The 16,230-nt window shown below is 37.5% G+C and overlaps 1 protein-coding gene across 1 annotated transcript; it reads right to left on the bottom strand.

Annotated features, from left to right (window-relative positions):
- Nucleotides 1-7,537: 7,537 nt before the first annotated feature.
- Nucleotides 7,538-10,332, bottom strand: LOC132161254 (transcription factor Sox-14). The gene has a single exon (XM_059571191.1). It carries the CDS (start codon nt 9,810-9,812, stop codon nt 9,096-9,098), a length of 717 nt encoding a protein of 238 aa, XP_059427174.1. The 5' UTR covers nt 9,813-10,332; the 3' UTR covers nt 7,538-9,095.
- Nucleotides 10,333-16,230: the final 5,898 nt, after the last annotated feature.

The raw sequence follows: 16,230 nt of genomic DNA, 5'->3' as shown, positions 1-16,230 counted from the left end.
TGCTTTATCGCTAGTGCTTTCGCAAGCACGCTAAAGGCCCCAATTAGCTCTTGAAGTTGCCTCTGTATAATTTTATTCATACTTTTTGTTTAAATCACTACCGTACATCAGGATGATCTGTGGTGGCTTCCTAAACAAACAGAAAGAGAGAAATAAATATATAATAAAGACAATAAGTGAGAGGGAACGGAGGTCTTAAAACATCAAAGACTTCGCTATCTCTGTGGCATGTAAACACTGAGTGCCTTTCGTGCATCGAAGAGCCCTGTTTAATGATTCTATGGAAGATTGCCACAGCGACAAGCATCCTGCAATAAATAAAATTAACAAACATTTCTGTAGGGTCTGTTCAAAAGGAAAGGGAGCCCAATGTTTTTTGTCCCGATAAGTGGTCTATACATCCCTCCTGCTCTTTCCTGATTAGTCTAATCCAGTGAGAAGTGCGTGCCGGGGTTCTGATTGAGTCAGTCACCGCAGCCCCTGAGGGGAACCCTCCTGATAAGTGCCTTTACCTTTCACCTCCACAGCCCCACGCACACACCGCTCTAATCTCATTTGGACCAGGAAGACATGCTCTGGCACGGGGAGCAGCGATTAGCATCCACTCAGCTTACATGCTCTCTCTCTCTTTAGCACCCATACGCGCAGTCCTCCACAGGCTTGCAATCAGACGGACCACTACCCCCTATCTGTGCCCAAAGAGAGAAAGTGTATGGCAAACCCGTTTTAGGTCATTTTTGAATGACTCGACTTGATTTTATCTGGAGGAACTGATGAATGTGAACCAATTATGTGCATACGGGCAGTTCAAAGAACAACAAAACCTCTAAAGACCTTGGAAGGCATGCATTTACTCAATATTATGGCACTGACCTAGCCAAAAAAATGTATACACAGAGTAAGCATTAAAGATACACGTTTTAAAAATAAAGGTGCTTAAAAGGTTTTTCACAGTGATGCCATAGAAGAACCATTTTTGGTCCTGCAATGATCCATTCAATGTCAAAGGTTCTTTAAAGAACCATGTTTTTCTTAACTTTTTACAATCTGAAAAACCTTCTTTCGCCACAAAGAACCTTTTGTGATATAGATGTTAAAGGTTCTTTATGGAACCATTTAGACAAAAAGGTTCTTCTGATATCCTTTATTTTTAAGAGTGTAGTTCATCCAAAAATGAAAATTCTGTCATCATTTACTGCCCAAGGAGTTGTCGGTATAGCCACTGACTTCCATAGTATCTTTTTACATACTATTGAAATCAATGGCTACCATCAACTGTTTGGTTTCAAGAATTCTTTAAAAATATCTTCTTTTGTGCCCAACAGACAAAAGAAACTCATACAGATTTGGAACAACTTGAGGGTGAGTAAATGATGACAGATTTTCAATTTTTGGGTGAGGTTATCTCTTTAAGCCTTCAAGAGTTTTCAAGAATCATTTTGAGGTCAGTCATTCAAAATAAATGAGTCGAAAAGAGTCTGAAGAATTTCCCGTCTGGCCATCATAAACATCTCTCTTGCTGAAACCGGTTAATTGCGGCCGGCTTCTTAAAACACACTAATCTCCTTTGTCGAGACTGATGTTGAGTTGATATAACTGCGAACAAAATTTAATTACATTTGATGTGCAGCCTGCAGGAGTTGTGCTCTATCTTTTCTACTCACCTGAGAGTTGTCTGGGAAGGTTATTTCTGACATCACTTCTCTTAGAAAGACACCCTTGTGAGGATCTTAATAAAGGTAACATTCTCTATTGTCTGAAAGCAAACACTGTAGGCCTTAGTCTTGATGTACACACAATTCAGAGATAAAGTAGTTAATACAATTTTCATCTCATTCATTCTTTGTGATAAATGCCATCATTAGAACTTCTCTGTTGGAATTTTGCTTGTACATCACTACAAATGTCTGTTTGAAAGCCAGTAATTACTTTCCTTTACTTTGATTCCAGCTAAGCTCTGGGGAGTTTCAGGGTCAGTCGGTTGCTGTGTGTTCCTGACAGGAGATCCAGGTCTCAGACCATTGACTGGTTTAGGTTTTCCATCTGGTTATATGCCACAAAGTGAAGGATGATTGACAGCTTGTCAACCTACATGGCAGTGTGTGTCATAGAGCCCAATGTTGTCTACAGACAAGATCCTTTCACTACTGCTTAGGCAACATTAAATAATGCAGTCATTGGTATGAGAAATGACAAAAAGCATGGTAGGACAGATTGTAGGACAGATTTTATGCTTACATAGTGTGATTACATTGGTTGTTTATGATGCATATATAAGTATAGATAATGAACGAGGGTCATACAATATTTGCATTGATCTACTTACTAATGAAACATAGTATTTTGTTATCTGTATATACTATCATTCAAAGACTTTACTTAGGCTGCATTACTTGGCGAAAAATCCATTCAAAACAACAACTATTACAATTTGAACAAATATTTTAAGATATTTCAAAATTTAATTTGTTCCTCTGTTGGCAAAATCTGAATCTAATTAAATTATTATTATCAATGCTGGTAACAGTTTTGCTGCTTAATATTTTTGTGGTAATTGTGACACTTTTTTGTATTGTTTAGATTTTAACAATGTAGAAGTCTTTGCTGTCACTTTTAATAAATTAAAATTAGATATTAATTCATCTGTTCATGAGCACCTTCATATCACAGAATGTGTATCACCTATTTCAATTCCTTGTAGTACCTCATACACCAATGCGTTTTTTTTTTTTGACAAATACACAGGCACCGATGTGGCGACTTTTAAATTCCATTTCTTGCATGGTTTGTGCCTTTAAAGTTAAAATATCCCATAAAGAAAGTCTTTGTTTGCCCCACTTTCTTGACAGACAACCTACAGAACCACACTAGGGCCCAGAGGTGCACCAGGATTATGATTATTAGTAGCTCAACATAGACATTTTTCTACCAAAAACAAATAAACCTTTTGCACTACTGTCAGCTAATGGAATATAAAGGGATGCAAATTCAAAAAGAAGATAGTCGATGAATAAAGAGAAAAGTCTACATCCAGGAAAAAGGTTAGATATTTACAACTGACACGTTTGACTCCGTGTGCATTGGACAAAACTTTTGCTCCATTCACAAAATATACATGTAATGCTACTTTAGGTTTAGGCCAAAACAAGATATTTTATGGCATTATAAATTTACTAACTACTATTTGGAATAGCTTTGGGTCAGGAGTGTGCCTATGATGGCTACAAATGCTATCAGCTCAATAACATGTGTAACATATTATACAGAACAGAAAAAAAGAAAGAAACAGATGAAAACTTAATAATAGAAGAATTAACCTCTAAAGTAGTTAAATGGTAATTATCATCATTATAATCTTTAAGTATGTTTTTATATCATTACATGATCAAACAAGAATATAAGCTTAGACTTAGGCTCAATTTCAAGTGCATATGAGGATATAAAGCATTATATAAATCACCAGTGCTTATTGTTTGAGGACCTTTGGCTTTTTCACCAACCTAAATATGATCAATATTATATGCCTTAAAGGGACGACATTATATGAATTATGAGGGATCAACAGTTGTTCAGTGCAACACACAAAAACAAATGCAATTTATTAAGTTATATTTCAAATATATAAACAAATATATTAATAATACTGCAGAGGCTTGCAATTTCATTGAAAAATATTACAAAGTATAATACATCGTTTGAACTTTTAAGGGCAAAATAACGTTATATTGCATTCGTCCAAACACTGTTTCGACATCACACGTTTTGTGTCTATCAAGACAACTTAGAAAAGTTGTCAGGATCCAACTTTTTGGCTCATTACCTTAAGTGAATTAAGTTTTATTGTTAACGAGTTGTTGGTAGCCTACAGAAGATTTTCAAATAAATAATTTAGGAGACGGTCTATTATACATTATGTTTTGTGGAGCCTATAGTTTTATGGACCCCGCACTGCAAATGTTTCAAAGTATTATTGTTATAGCAGTATCATTGTTTCCGTTCTTTTAAAATATTAGAATAATTTCTATAATCTCTGCTAATTTTCGAAGTTTCAGATTTCTACTAAAAAGGTGCCATGAATTTATCGTAACTGGGCAGCAATTTTAAATGTAAATTTTAATTGGTTTACTATCCTTGTTGCTGTTTTTATTTTATTATTATTATAATTGTTATTATTATTAGGCAATAATGTGTTACTTGTAACAAGACACTGTAACATGAACACTGCAGATGTTACCCGACCAGATGTGTTAGAAATGCGCTACAGGTAATGACAGCAAAGCATCATGAAAGCATAAAGTCTATAGACTAATCCAATAAGAATTAAGCATCTGGTTCTTAATAAACTGCATTTTCACTTTTCTCCTGCCTTGAGAGTCACTCCAGCGTTGCGTGACCCATGCTGACGACGTGACAGTTAGCCCTATAGCAAACTTTCCGTTACAGAGGAAAATTATTATTTCATAATACTGCCATATTTGTAGTAAGTATAGCCTAGGCAACGTTTTATAGCCACATACAGAGAGATCAACGCACATTTGATGCTGTGATATTTTAAATTGCTAATGGAGCTATGCGTTAGCATGTTTTACTGTTTCATATAGGTTTGTGCGTTCCGTATACATTAAACTGTTCAGTGTGTGTGTGTGTGTGTGTGTGTGTAAGAGAGAGAGAGAGAGAGAGAGAGAGAGAGAGAGAGAGAGAGAGAGAGCGATGTATCTACACCTCTCTTTGAATCAGTCGGAGGGGTAAAGTCTCAGTGTAGGCTATATCACATTCCCGACTGGACCCGCACATTAAACCACCGAGGCATGATTCCTTTTCTCTTCCATATTTCCTTATCAGCTCCTTCACCGTTTCATTTCTTTCACATGAGAATTCAGGGACCTCCAAATTCAAGGCCGGCGCTTCAAACAACAGTACTGCGGTTTACTTTTCTTCTGTCCAAATGCTATCCCAGATCCAATTTTAGATAGACGAGGCTTCAGCAATGATGCTTTTAGGAGTTTCCGAGAGAGAGAGAGACAATAGTTAAAATTTTAAAATGAGATCAGCGTTACACCAAACCCAATATATTGCAGTATTAAAATGTAATATTGTATGTCTCACTAAATTTGAATTGAGATAAGCATGTGTCCCACTTCTGTAAAACAGCAATTATAAAACAACAATCATAAAATATATAGTCATTATGATATGTGTTATTTATTCGAAAATATATTTGTATAAAAAATAAATGCTTTATAAATTTTCATAATAAACAAATCTCAGGGAATGGTTTCACGATATAAAATAAATAAATAAATCTAAATAAAAATGAATCGTTTTTGTTGCATCCCTCAGCGCGCTGAGCTGATTTTAGTTTTCAGTGAAATAGGCCTAGAAAATGAGCGTAGAGAGATTCAGCGCAAGATATTTAGAAGCTACATATTAAACTGAATACTGCGCCCATGATTTCAGGGTGACTTTAGGAGACAATAATGCAAATGACCCATGGCATTCAATTAAAAGTGTCATGTCCCCTCACTTTTGTTTCATGTGGTTTATATTTTCCACTAAAGTGTTTGAGAAAGAAAGCGCCTTGTGTCCCCCTCCTCATTGAATTTTATCACTAAATGAAGCATATAAATGATCTGAAAGCGCAGCCTGTCGCATTAAATTAAATAAAATAAAGAACAATTATCCTCTCTTTTTCTCTGATCTCCTGCTGAAAGGAGTCTTGGCGAGATAAGGCAGATTGAATTCGGGCTCTCCGTTGAGCTCAAATAAAAACGTCTCGGAGAAGAGCTACAGATTTAGGGCTCTATAATTTCAAATCATAATTTTACCTCTCGTATTTTTACCCCCAGTTGGGTTTTTGTTTGCAAAGTTTTATTTCCACAGAATGATTGAGAAAATAGTTCAAAATGGCTGCAGTGATCACAGTTGATTAATAGCTATGAAGGGCTCATAAATTAACATCTAATTACACCCACATGCTATGAACTAATCATAAAGCACCCAAGCCCTGGTTTGTCGTTCATATTCAGGTCTTGTGGTCGATCATCTTGTTCAGTTTGTCATTTTGTTTATCATGTTATGTTGCCTGGTTCAATCTGTCAATATATTAAATGATTTTAGAGACATCAGTGCTGACCGACGATGGGCTGAATTTTCATCCTCAGTAAAAAAAAAGAAAAAAGAAAAAAAAGTAAGATATGAAAGGTTTTAATTTAAGTTCAGATCTTGTTGTTTTATTTATTTAAAATAACACGTTTCCCGCATTTCTTTTAGAAGTGTTCCTTAAAGTTCCCTAATTATCATCGTCCAATTTCAAAGTTGAATCTGCATGCTTTAGGGGGCTGATGTAAAACTTGCTATTCGGTTCAATGGAGTATCACCCTAATTTACAGCGGCAGATAAGAGCACAGTCTGTCATAAAAATCTGAGCCCCCTCCCTCCCTTATATTGAATTGCACCTTGGGCAATAGTGCAGAATCGTGAATCTTAACTTCTTCCAGCATATGTTCCTGGCAGATAAGTAAACAATCTGGATGTGAAATGAAAATTTTAATTAATACAGTAATGCTATTACACCTCGGTGTGCAAATCCCATTCCCCATCCCTGGGACAATAGACAAAAGTACAGGCCAATTCCAATCCTCTGTTTGCAGCCCAAACCCAATTGTTCTGCGAGCTTGTTTCCTTTGAGTGAATCCCATTCACACACAGTTTCAGCAACACTTGTTTTGTTTTTTGTAATACAGGAGGAGAACTTGTTCCAACTGTGTTGAATTACAGTAGTAAATAAATATAGATAAATTGGGAAAGAAATAGACAAGCAGTTATTCTGAACGAGTTGCAGCATGTTTGCTGGTTACATCAGAAGTCAAATTATTTAATAGAAAATAACAATTAAGCTGAAGAAATGGCACACCGGCATTAAAAAACACTGCACATATTAGCCTTTTTATCTTTCTTTCTACCATAAACAAACAAAAATCTACTGAAGCAGGCTAAAGGCAACATTGAATTCTACTATAATAAATGTTGTTGTTGCTGCTGTTATTATTATCTAGAGAGTATTAAAAAAAAATATGTATAGGGTAGACTTTAATTTTGCGAAAGTAGATAAGAATTGCATAATAAGCAATATCATAAATCACATTTTCGATGTAGACTTACTGAAGAAGAAGATTTTAATTAATTGGTTTTGAGAAACTTGTAGCAGCGTTTTTCTGTCCGTGGTGTTGGAATGATCTAAGCGGTGGAACAGGTGGAACGAGCAGAGTCCCTGAAGGGTGAGACGTCTCATACACAAGCACACATTCAAAGAGTGTGATCGCCTTATTTCAGAGACATGACACACACCTGAACGCAGAAAGTTTTACACACTGAACACAGCAACACGAGCGTATTTAGAGAAAAATACCACTTGACAATATACGAAAGAAAGAAAGAAAGAAAGAAAGAAAGAAAGAAAGAAAGAAAGAAAAAAAAAAAGAAAGAAAGAAAGAAAGAAAGAAAGAAAGAAAGAAAGAAAGAAAGAAAGAAAGAGCCGAATGGAAAATTGAGATGCTAATGCAAACTGGCAGCCTCTACATCTGCAGTCTTCTCCAATGTGTCACAGCGCGTCTGTAGGCAAAAATCAGCACAGATTTTAAAGCACCTGACGCTTTGTTCAATTGTTTTTATTGGGAATTGTTTTGTAATAGTAAATGACATGGTTCACACTCGTACCTCCCCTCCTTCAGTCCAATTTCCATCCTATTGTGGGTCTCGGGGTAAATCACAATTCATGTTCGCCCTCAGTTTCCCTAAGCGTCCCTGTACAGTAATTGTTTTGCCATTTAATTTGGACCGGCGGTCCCTATAGAGCAGTCGGGAACGCCACGCGCTGACAGAGTTCATCTCAAATCTATACCGAAAAGCCAGATGGTCATTAGACAGCGGTCGCCGAAACGTTTGACTATTTAAGCAGCGCTGATTGAGAAGATAATTTTTGTGGAGATCTACTCGGTTGTAAGATCAATTTCAGTTTTTATGTTTATCAGTTAAGGCCTGTGTTGTTCTCTCGGCCCGACAAAACTCATTATATTTGAATGCACAAATAAAACTATACAGCTGGGAGAGTAAACATTATAAAACGCATGTTTGGGACCACCGTACTTACTACTGACATGCCTGTTACCTTTTGGCACGACTGTATAAGAGCATAGCAAAAAGAAGATTCATAAATAGTTTAAACAGGCAATGTAACAAGGATTATGAATGTTTAAGACAGATTGTCTTTATTCAAAATGTCTTTGCTCGGCAAATGAACAAAGAATCGAGGTACTATCACCCTTTTAGATACATTTTCCTTTCCATTACATGACAGGATTTAAGTTACCATCGCAGATTAAAAATACAACATGAACTGCTTCGCTTCAGACTTTATGTTCTTTCTGAAATCAAATGAACGAGTGACTATCACTGAACCACAGAATAAAAAAAAGAAATGTCCAAATAAAAAAAAATATTGAAGAACAAGAGTTTTTTCTTTTTCATTTGATATTTTAAATAGGCCGTCTACTTTTAGGTGCCGGTTTGTATCAATATCATTATAAACAACAGAATAACCCGTAAAATCTATTAAATGCTGAATTTCGCACTTTGAAATCCCCGAAGTCGTATCATTTGAATTTCAGAGTGCCAAAAAGAATGGTAAATACAACAGGCTGTACAAGAAGAAACATGAATCCTAACTGTTAGCTGTGCAAATCAAAGTAATTCAAATAATAATAATAATATGATGATGATAATAACAATTATATTAAGTGTTCAAACTAAAGTAGCATTATTATATCGTCAAATTGTACATAATAAATAAAATTAAAGGCATCCAAATCCGGTAGCCATAATAATAAACGTTTGAACATTTACATTTCTTACAGTTCTGGGCACCTGCCTTACATCTATTCCAAGATCCAAGCTGGGATCGAAGGAACCTCTCGTAGATGGTGAAAAGTTCATGTCCACACGGCCTCAGTATAAATGTCTTGATCATTCCTCTCTTCTTATGTACATGCATTGTTGTATTCAAGTTTTCAACGAGGAGACAGTTTTTAGTGATGGAGTCACATAGCAGTGGCATGTGCTGATGAGTACGGGTCAATCCCACTCTTGGTCATACCTGGGAACAGTATGTAGGCAACAGGCGGCTGTAAACTCGATGCCGACCATGCGGTGCAGTTACACGGCACCACGTACCCAGGGTTTGTGGGTGACGGGTGGGTGTGGGTGTGCTGGCTGGGGCAACCCAGGCTCCCGAATGCGCCGTTCTGGTATCCCAGAGATGATGCGTAAGGTAAAGTGCTGGTGGCCAACGTGTGGGGCATCTCTGTCATCTTCTGGATAGCGCTGGAGCTGAACTGGCTCGGGTCGAAGAAGGAGTAAGGGGCTGATGTGGGCGGCAGGAACGCACGGGCTTTTTCCGAGGAACCTAAGAGCGAATCCGTGGCTGAGACCGGAAGTCCTTTCAGGTGATCCGTGTCGCCCAGGTAGGGCAGAGGAAACACGTACCTGTCCTTCTTGAGGAGGTTCTTGGGCTTGCGCCTGGGTCTGTATTTGTAGTCTGGGTGTTCTTTCATGTGTTGAGCCCTCAGTCTCTTGGCCTCGTCGATGTACGGTCGCTTCTCGGATTCAGACAGCAGCTTCCATTCGGCGCCAAGTCTTTTGCTTATTTCTGAATTGTGCATTTTGGGATTCTCTTGAGCCATTTTCCTCCTCTGGCCTCTTGACCAGACCATGAAGGCGTTCATGGGTCTCTTGATGTGATCTACCGGCTTTGACATTTTTACGGTTCCCTGTTAAAATAACAACAAAAAAGTTCTTCGACCGACCGAGAGAAAATTGTATTCACCTGCCCAGCAGACAGACACGGATCATGCCACTTCTAGAGAGCCGGAGAAATTGGAAAACGGCATCAATGGGGAAAAAATCCACTAATTCTTCCGTGTTTGTGGTAAAGTTGAAAGATTTCTCTTCTTCAAAAACGACACTATTCGGCTAAGAGAAGAACAGCCACGCGCGCCACAAAATCCAGCGCGGCAAGCGAAGTTTCCGCGATCTGTTTGTGCGCTTTTTTTCTCGGAGGATTCTCGCCCCGTGAAGCACCTGGCTGAGAAATGAGGAGAAGCGCGTGAATGAGAGCCAAAAGCGGTGAAGTTCAAAGGCTGGGCTGGTTCGCTCTGCACGCGATCTGACATAATCGCAGGGCGTTCACGCGCCAACCTGAGCGCCCAATCAGCTCTGAGAAAGCCACATAATACCTACCAAAATATGTATATTACAACACAAACAAAGATCGGGGAGGAAAAGGAGGTGACTCTCTTCCCTCCCCAAATCCATTTAGTTGAAGGTCTACAAACACAGACCTTCAACCTTTTTGTAATAAAACCTGACATCTACCAGCGTCAATCCTTCAGAGACGACAGATGCCTGAAGAATAGACAAATTCTGATTTTAAACATCGCTGTCCTTAAACGAACACGGTTCTACGTGTCCATTTAAAAGTTTAGCTTTATTTAAGCTACTTAAGGTATTTTGAAAATTTATCTTCTTTTTATTTTTATTACTTATGAATCCTTTTTCAACCGATTTTTTTTATAACAGTACATTATGAGCGCATATGGCAAGTTTAATCATAAAAAACTCAATGCGCGGATACTGCAGTGTCTAAACAAGATAAATAATGAAAAGACAAACGGTATTAGAGAGCTCTGGATATAAGCGGGCTGTCTGAGGCAGTGGCCCCCAGGCCAATATTTCCTAAATGAGAACAATTGTCCAAAGCTCTCCTGGGACAGGCTGGGTTGGGGCTTGCACCTGTTTTGCTGCTGTAATCTCACATGTGTCGAACATGCCCATGGACCCTTTCTGAATGGTAACATACCCACGCAAATTTGGCATTGTCAAAACAATGCCAGTTGCTCATAGAATCATTACATGCCACAAATAGTGAAACGCAAATGAAAACCTTGCGCTGGGTGATGTGTTTTGTTTTCATGTTAATATTTTGATATTTACACAAAGTCTGGCTCTGGCAGACATTATTTATTAAATGATTCAGATTTCATGTAATTGCTTTAAATATTAGATTCATGGTCACAGTAAAGTTGCTTAATTCTTTTCAGTAGAGCATATTTTACATTGGAAGCTGCGGTTAATTATCCCTGTCTTTCTCATGATCTCTGTCTCCTTTTCTCTTTTGTATATGACCGATACACTTCCGAATTCATTTATAATGGTCAAGATCCACCCAGATGTGTAAACAGAAGTATTAGGCTACTAATTCAAGGTAATGTTTTGTGTTGAGGTTCGCACACCAAAACCTTTAACATGCAAATTTGAGTGTTTAAAAAGATCAGGGTCTTAATGAGCCTGAGGCAAGGAGCTTGATATATGAGAGGCACGGGTGTAATTATTAAGTGAAATGTATAAGATATGTGATATCTCGTGGAGAGGCCTTCAAGCGTGACATGAAGAGGGATCTGTCTGTAATTTAGCACACGAACATAGATTGTTTCTATCGTATTACACGATACAGCGTTATTTCAAAACATGCAGGTATTAATCTAAATGTTGAGAGACAAATGTCGTATGTAGCCTTTGCACTCCAATAAGCATTATTTTCTTTCTTTTTACGAATGTATCGGTTTGTCTGTTATTTTTGTGCGTTTGGGATTTTTTTTCACCCCAAAACATATAATTTCTGTCAAATTTATTTTTATTTATTTATTTATTCTGACCAGTGAGGGGTATTTATAATTATTATATCTATTTATAAATATTTATAATTATTATTATTTATTCGCACAGTCTTGCTCTTCCAAGGTCACATTATCGCTGAATATTAGCATACGTTTTTATTTGTAAATGTGTGATCACACATTTAATTAGATTTTTAGTTTTGTAGATTGTAGGTGATTTTTTTTAGCCTTAAAAATTATTTCAAAATTGTTTAATATTTCTGCTACTCTCGTTGTAGCCTAACTTTATTTTAAATAATATATGCATATTAAAAGCAAACTTAGCTGGACTTTAATTATCTATGCCATATCTTCTGACAAAATATAAACAGTCGTTGTCTTTTAATATAATTTGTTGATCATAAACTTATATATAACTTTTTTTTTTTTTCAATTAAAAATAAATCCTCAATGAGGCGCTGATGGTAAATGCATCCGGAGAGCATGAAGTGTGTTTCTTAGTGATGCCGGCTCGATATCCATCAAGCTTTACCGTTCCACCGCCTCTCAGCCTCCCTCTCCATTTCAGAGCACAGCCGAGAGCAGTGCAGCTTGAAATCCGGAGAACAGCAGCCTGATAGAAACAGAAATTACAACGGGAATTAACAAATTATTGGGGCACACAGCATTTGACATAGAGATGATGTAGGCTACTCAAAGCCAAATGAAGTGAGATTTGTGAATTCAAGCATGCTGAGGCGCGTGCGTCATTAAATGGGAGCTCGTCAGAATGGAGGAGATATTCCGCGCGCATACTATGGATCGCTGACGTGCGCAAACTAAACTGTTTGCGCCTCTTTCATGCGCTTACCGAGGAGTTTAGCATTCCACCAACGCATGCAAAGGTGTTATGTATATTCGTTTTTTGATGTGTGAGATATTGAGATATTGCATCTCAGTGTATGCAAAGTACGTGAACAAACTCAGGTTTGAAGTGTTCCTTTTTTTTTTTTACTTTTATTCACTGAAATCACTTGGCTTTTCAAGCTTCTTTAACTACCTATGCGACACTAGTATTATTTCGATATCATGTATTAATATGCTACTGACATGAGCACCATTATTGCTCAGAGAACTGTTACTTTAAAAGTGTATTACTCTCAAGCATTTGCAGGTAAACTGAGATGCACAAAGACAACTGAAGTAGCCTAGGTACTTGACAAAAAAAAAAAAAAAAAAAATATATATATATATATATATATATATATATTTAGAAAAATTCCATTATAGCCTAAAGTTGAGATGAAAAGTATTTTTTGTTATGATCGACCTACAGAATACCACCTCCTGTATTTTACTTCTTCCTCTTCTTCTTCTTCTTCTTTTTGTGAATATTACCTCTGTTGAAAAGTCGTAACGTAAACCTATTGGAAGACAACAGAAATTCCGCATCATTAACCTTATTTGAATAAATTACGTGTAAATATATAAAGTAATTTATGATATATATATATATATATATATATATATATATATATATATATATATATATATATATATATATATATATATATATATATACTTATGTCTTTATTTTTTACATTATTACTATATTGTAATCACCCGATTTTATTTTTAGAAACCTAAGATAACAAGTCTTATATTTTTTCTAACTGCACATGAAACGTTTGACTATCTTGATACTGAATTGATGGCACGTATTTTAGTGGCTGTGACCCTTCAAGCGTCTGGAAAAATGGAATGAATGGATATTTCAGTGGTATTGAATGAAAAGAGGTCAACTCAATAACAACAATTTCATGAAATACAGCAAAACAATTCGGTTTCATCTCAGTTGCTTTGATTGTCTCTGGTTTTCTCAGAATCTGCGGTAACACTGCGTAAATCCCACGTGTTCCGACCCTCATGTTTCACACGGGGTTCATGAGATGGATACGGTGGTACAGTAGCTGTCCATGGTCCTGATGCGCTAAGTGGCTTTTTCCACTGCTAACTCGCGGTCCCACTCAGGACTCCTCACAAACCCGTGTTGACATTTCAATGCTTTTTATTCTTTTTACATCCCATTTGCTGCTGTGATTCTGCTCGCATGATGCTGCAATAGATGTTTTCCCTCTGAGAATTTGGAAACGTGCTCTGCCAAAAAACCTCTGTGACTATGTTACATGTTGTTTTGTAAGCCAATATTCACCCCTTAGGAATTATCTTGGTAAGTTAAGTTCTGTGCGTATTGAATCGCAGATTCAACAGCGGAAATGGGAGTGTGTTTACAACGAAAATACTCTTATATATACAAAGCACATGAAGAGCATTTCAAATGTCTGACCTAGTGGGAATGCAGACATTTTTTAAGAGCAGACTGAGTCCCTTTTTTTGCCTGGGCGTCACCTCATATGCAGCTGAGAAATTTAATTCCAAAGAAGTCTTAAAGGAGCCTGTATATGATAAAACTACTTTAAAGGTTTACCAACAGGTTTAAAGGTTAGGTTACTACAGTATTTACTACCATAGCTCAATAAATAAATAAATAAATAAATAAAAACAACATACTAATCTAGACTCTCTCTCTCTCTCTCTCTCTCTCTCTCTCTCTCTCTCCCTCTCTCTCTCTCCCTCTCTCTCTCTCTCCCTCTCTCTCTCTCTCGCTCTCTCTCTCTCTCTCTCTCTCTCTCTATATATATATATATAATATTTGTTTGTATTTTATTATTAATGACAGATTACCTACTCTAATTGACTGCTAAATAGCAGCAGTGAAGAGACAATGAAATAACCCCCATTTAAAATGAACTTTACATTGGCAAATTATATACATAAAGACCACTGGTACTTACCAAAAATGAACTGAATTATAATGTTCCCTCCCCTAAGGGCTGCTATGTCAGCCAATTATATAGACAGACTGTAATGGAAGTTAAAAGTTATTTTGGCATGTTTTGAGTCAACACTAAGCAAACCCCTGATGACCTCCAGCAACTGTTCACTCCGGCTGCCAGTCTGAAAGGTAAAATTCAGAAAATTCTATCCATTATGAGACAGTGGGTTGAAAAGTGGAGTATTGCCTCAACCACATCCCCCCATTCCATCTCCCTCCCCCAGCCTGCTTCCTCCTCACAGACTGACATTATTTCGCATATTCAAATTGCTAGTGTTTGTTCTGGCCGTGGCTCTTGGCTCCCATTTCTCTCCAGTGTGGAAATTGATTTTAGTCAGCTGTCACAGCCAGTATTTTTCTGGAACCTCTGCAAAATATATATTTACAAAAAAAATCTGTTTGGTTTGGAGAAATTTCATTAGCCCACGCTACATCCTGGGCCCCTTTTTGGAGCGGCCATAGGAGTGATGAGCATAATGCTATTTTGGGAAAATGGTGAAAGACAAGCCATCGATGCCTCAAGATTGGGCCACATGTCTGGGAAAGTGTCCAGTCATATCCAGGCCCAGTCCATCTTCGCCTGTTTACATATCTGTTTCCTCTTCTTCATTCTCTCCCCATATCAATCTGTGCTTATCAATAGCTGGGACCAAGCCCTAATCAAAACCGAAATGAGCATCGGGCAGAAACGTATGACCGACGGGAGACGTATAAAATTGACAATTCTCATGGTCAAATATTTTACAATATAATATTTTATGAAGGAGCCCAATAAGAGCCCCTTAGAGAATCATATGCCTTGTGCAAAGGGCAGAGTTAATGAAAAAGGAAAGACAGAGCCAATGATTGAATGAAATAAAACAGAATGGAAATTAAAAGAGGTTCAAGGCATTGGTTGATAATGAAAGGAGGAGGGTAATGCTTCAGAGACACAGAAGCAAGCATCGCACAATCATACAATACAATTAGGATTAAAGGGGCCAGGCACAGATAACAGGAGATAGGGATGAATTATCACCCAAAAAGAGAAATGGGGCCTCCTTTCTGACCTTCATTAAGAGGAAGAAAGGCTCGCTCATGGCTGGGATGACTTGCGGCACACTTTCAGCTTCATGATTGGTAGAGTTCCTGCTAGATCGGCCTTTTGAGGAAGGATATGGAAAATAAAGAGGGAGATAAATATATAAAAATACATAAAAACACAATCCAAAACCAGTGACACCGGTGTCACCACTTTAATCAGCATAATTTTTATTTGTCCTCATTTAGCCATATTTGCATTGATAATTAAAGGGATATGTAGCAAAGTTCGTGGGAGGGAAAGAAGAGGACAAAGGGGTTGGCTGGACTGCTGACAGGTTTATTAATAACGCAAATAACTCAAAAAGTAACAAACTTTATAAACACCAAATGGTGACTTTTACTCTGATATCAACACAGACGCGTTCGCACAACACTTCCGGTTTACTCGTTCCGGTTTCGGTTTCCAGTTCCCGTCAGCAGTCCGTCTCTCTCTCGCTTGCTTCCGTCTCTCCTGGCGTTTTATACTCTCTCCACGCCAATTACTGGAACAAGAAACAGGTGATGATAATTTTTGCCCAAACCACTCACTTACCGCTCATCTCC

The sequence above is a fragment of the Carassius carassius genome, chromosome 17 (assembly GCF_963082965.1).
Source record: "Carassius carassius chromosome 17, fCarCar2.1, whole genome shotgun sequence".
Lineage (NCBI taxonomy): Eukaryota > Metazoa > Chordata > Actinopteri > Cypriniformes > Cyprinidae > Carassius > Carassius carassius.
The sequence above is the reverse complement of the archived record's forward strand: the minus strand, read 5'-3'. Positions and strand labels throughout refer to the sequence as shown.

Excerpts from the sequence above, each read along its gene's own strand:
- LOC132161254 (XM_059571191.1), bottom strand. The coding sequence starts at position 9,812 with ATGTCAAAGCCGGTAGATCACATCAAGAGACCCATGAACGCCTTCATG.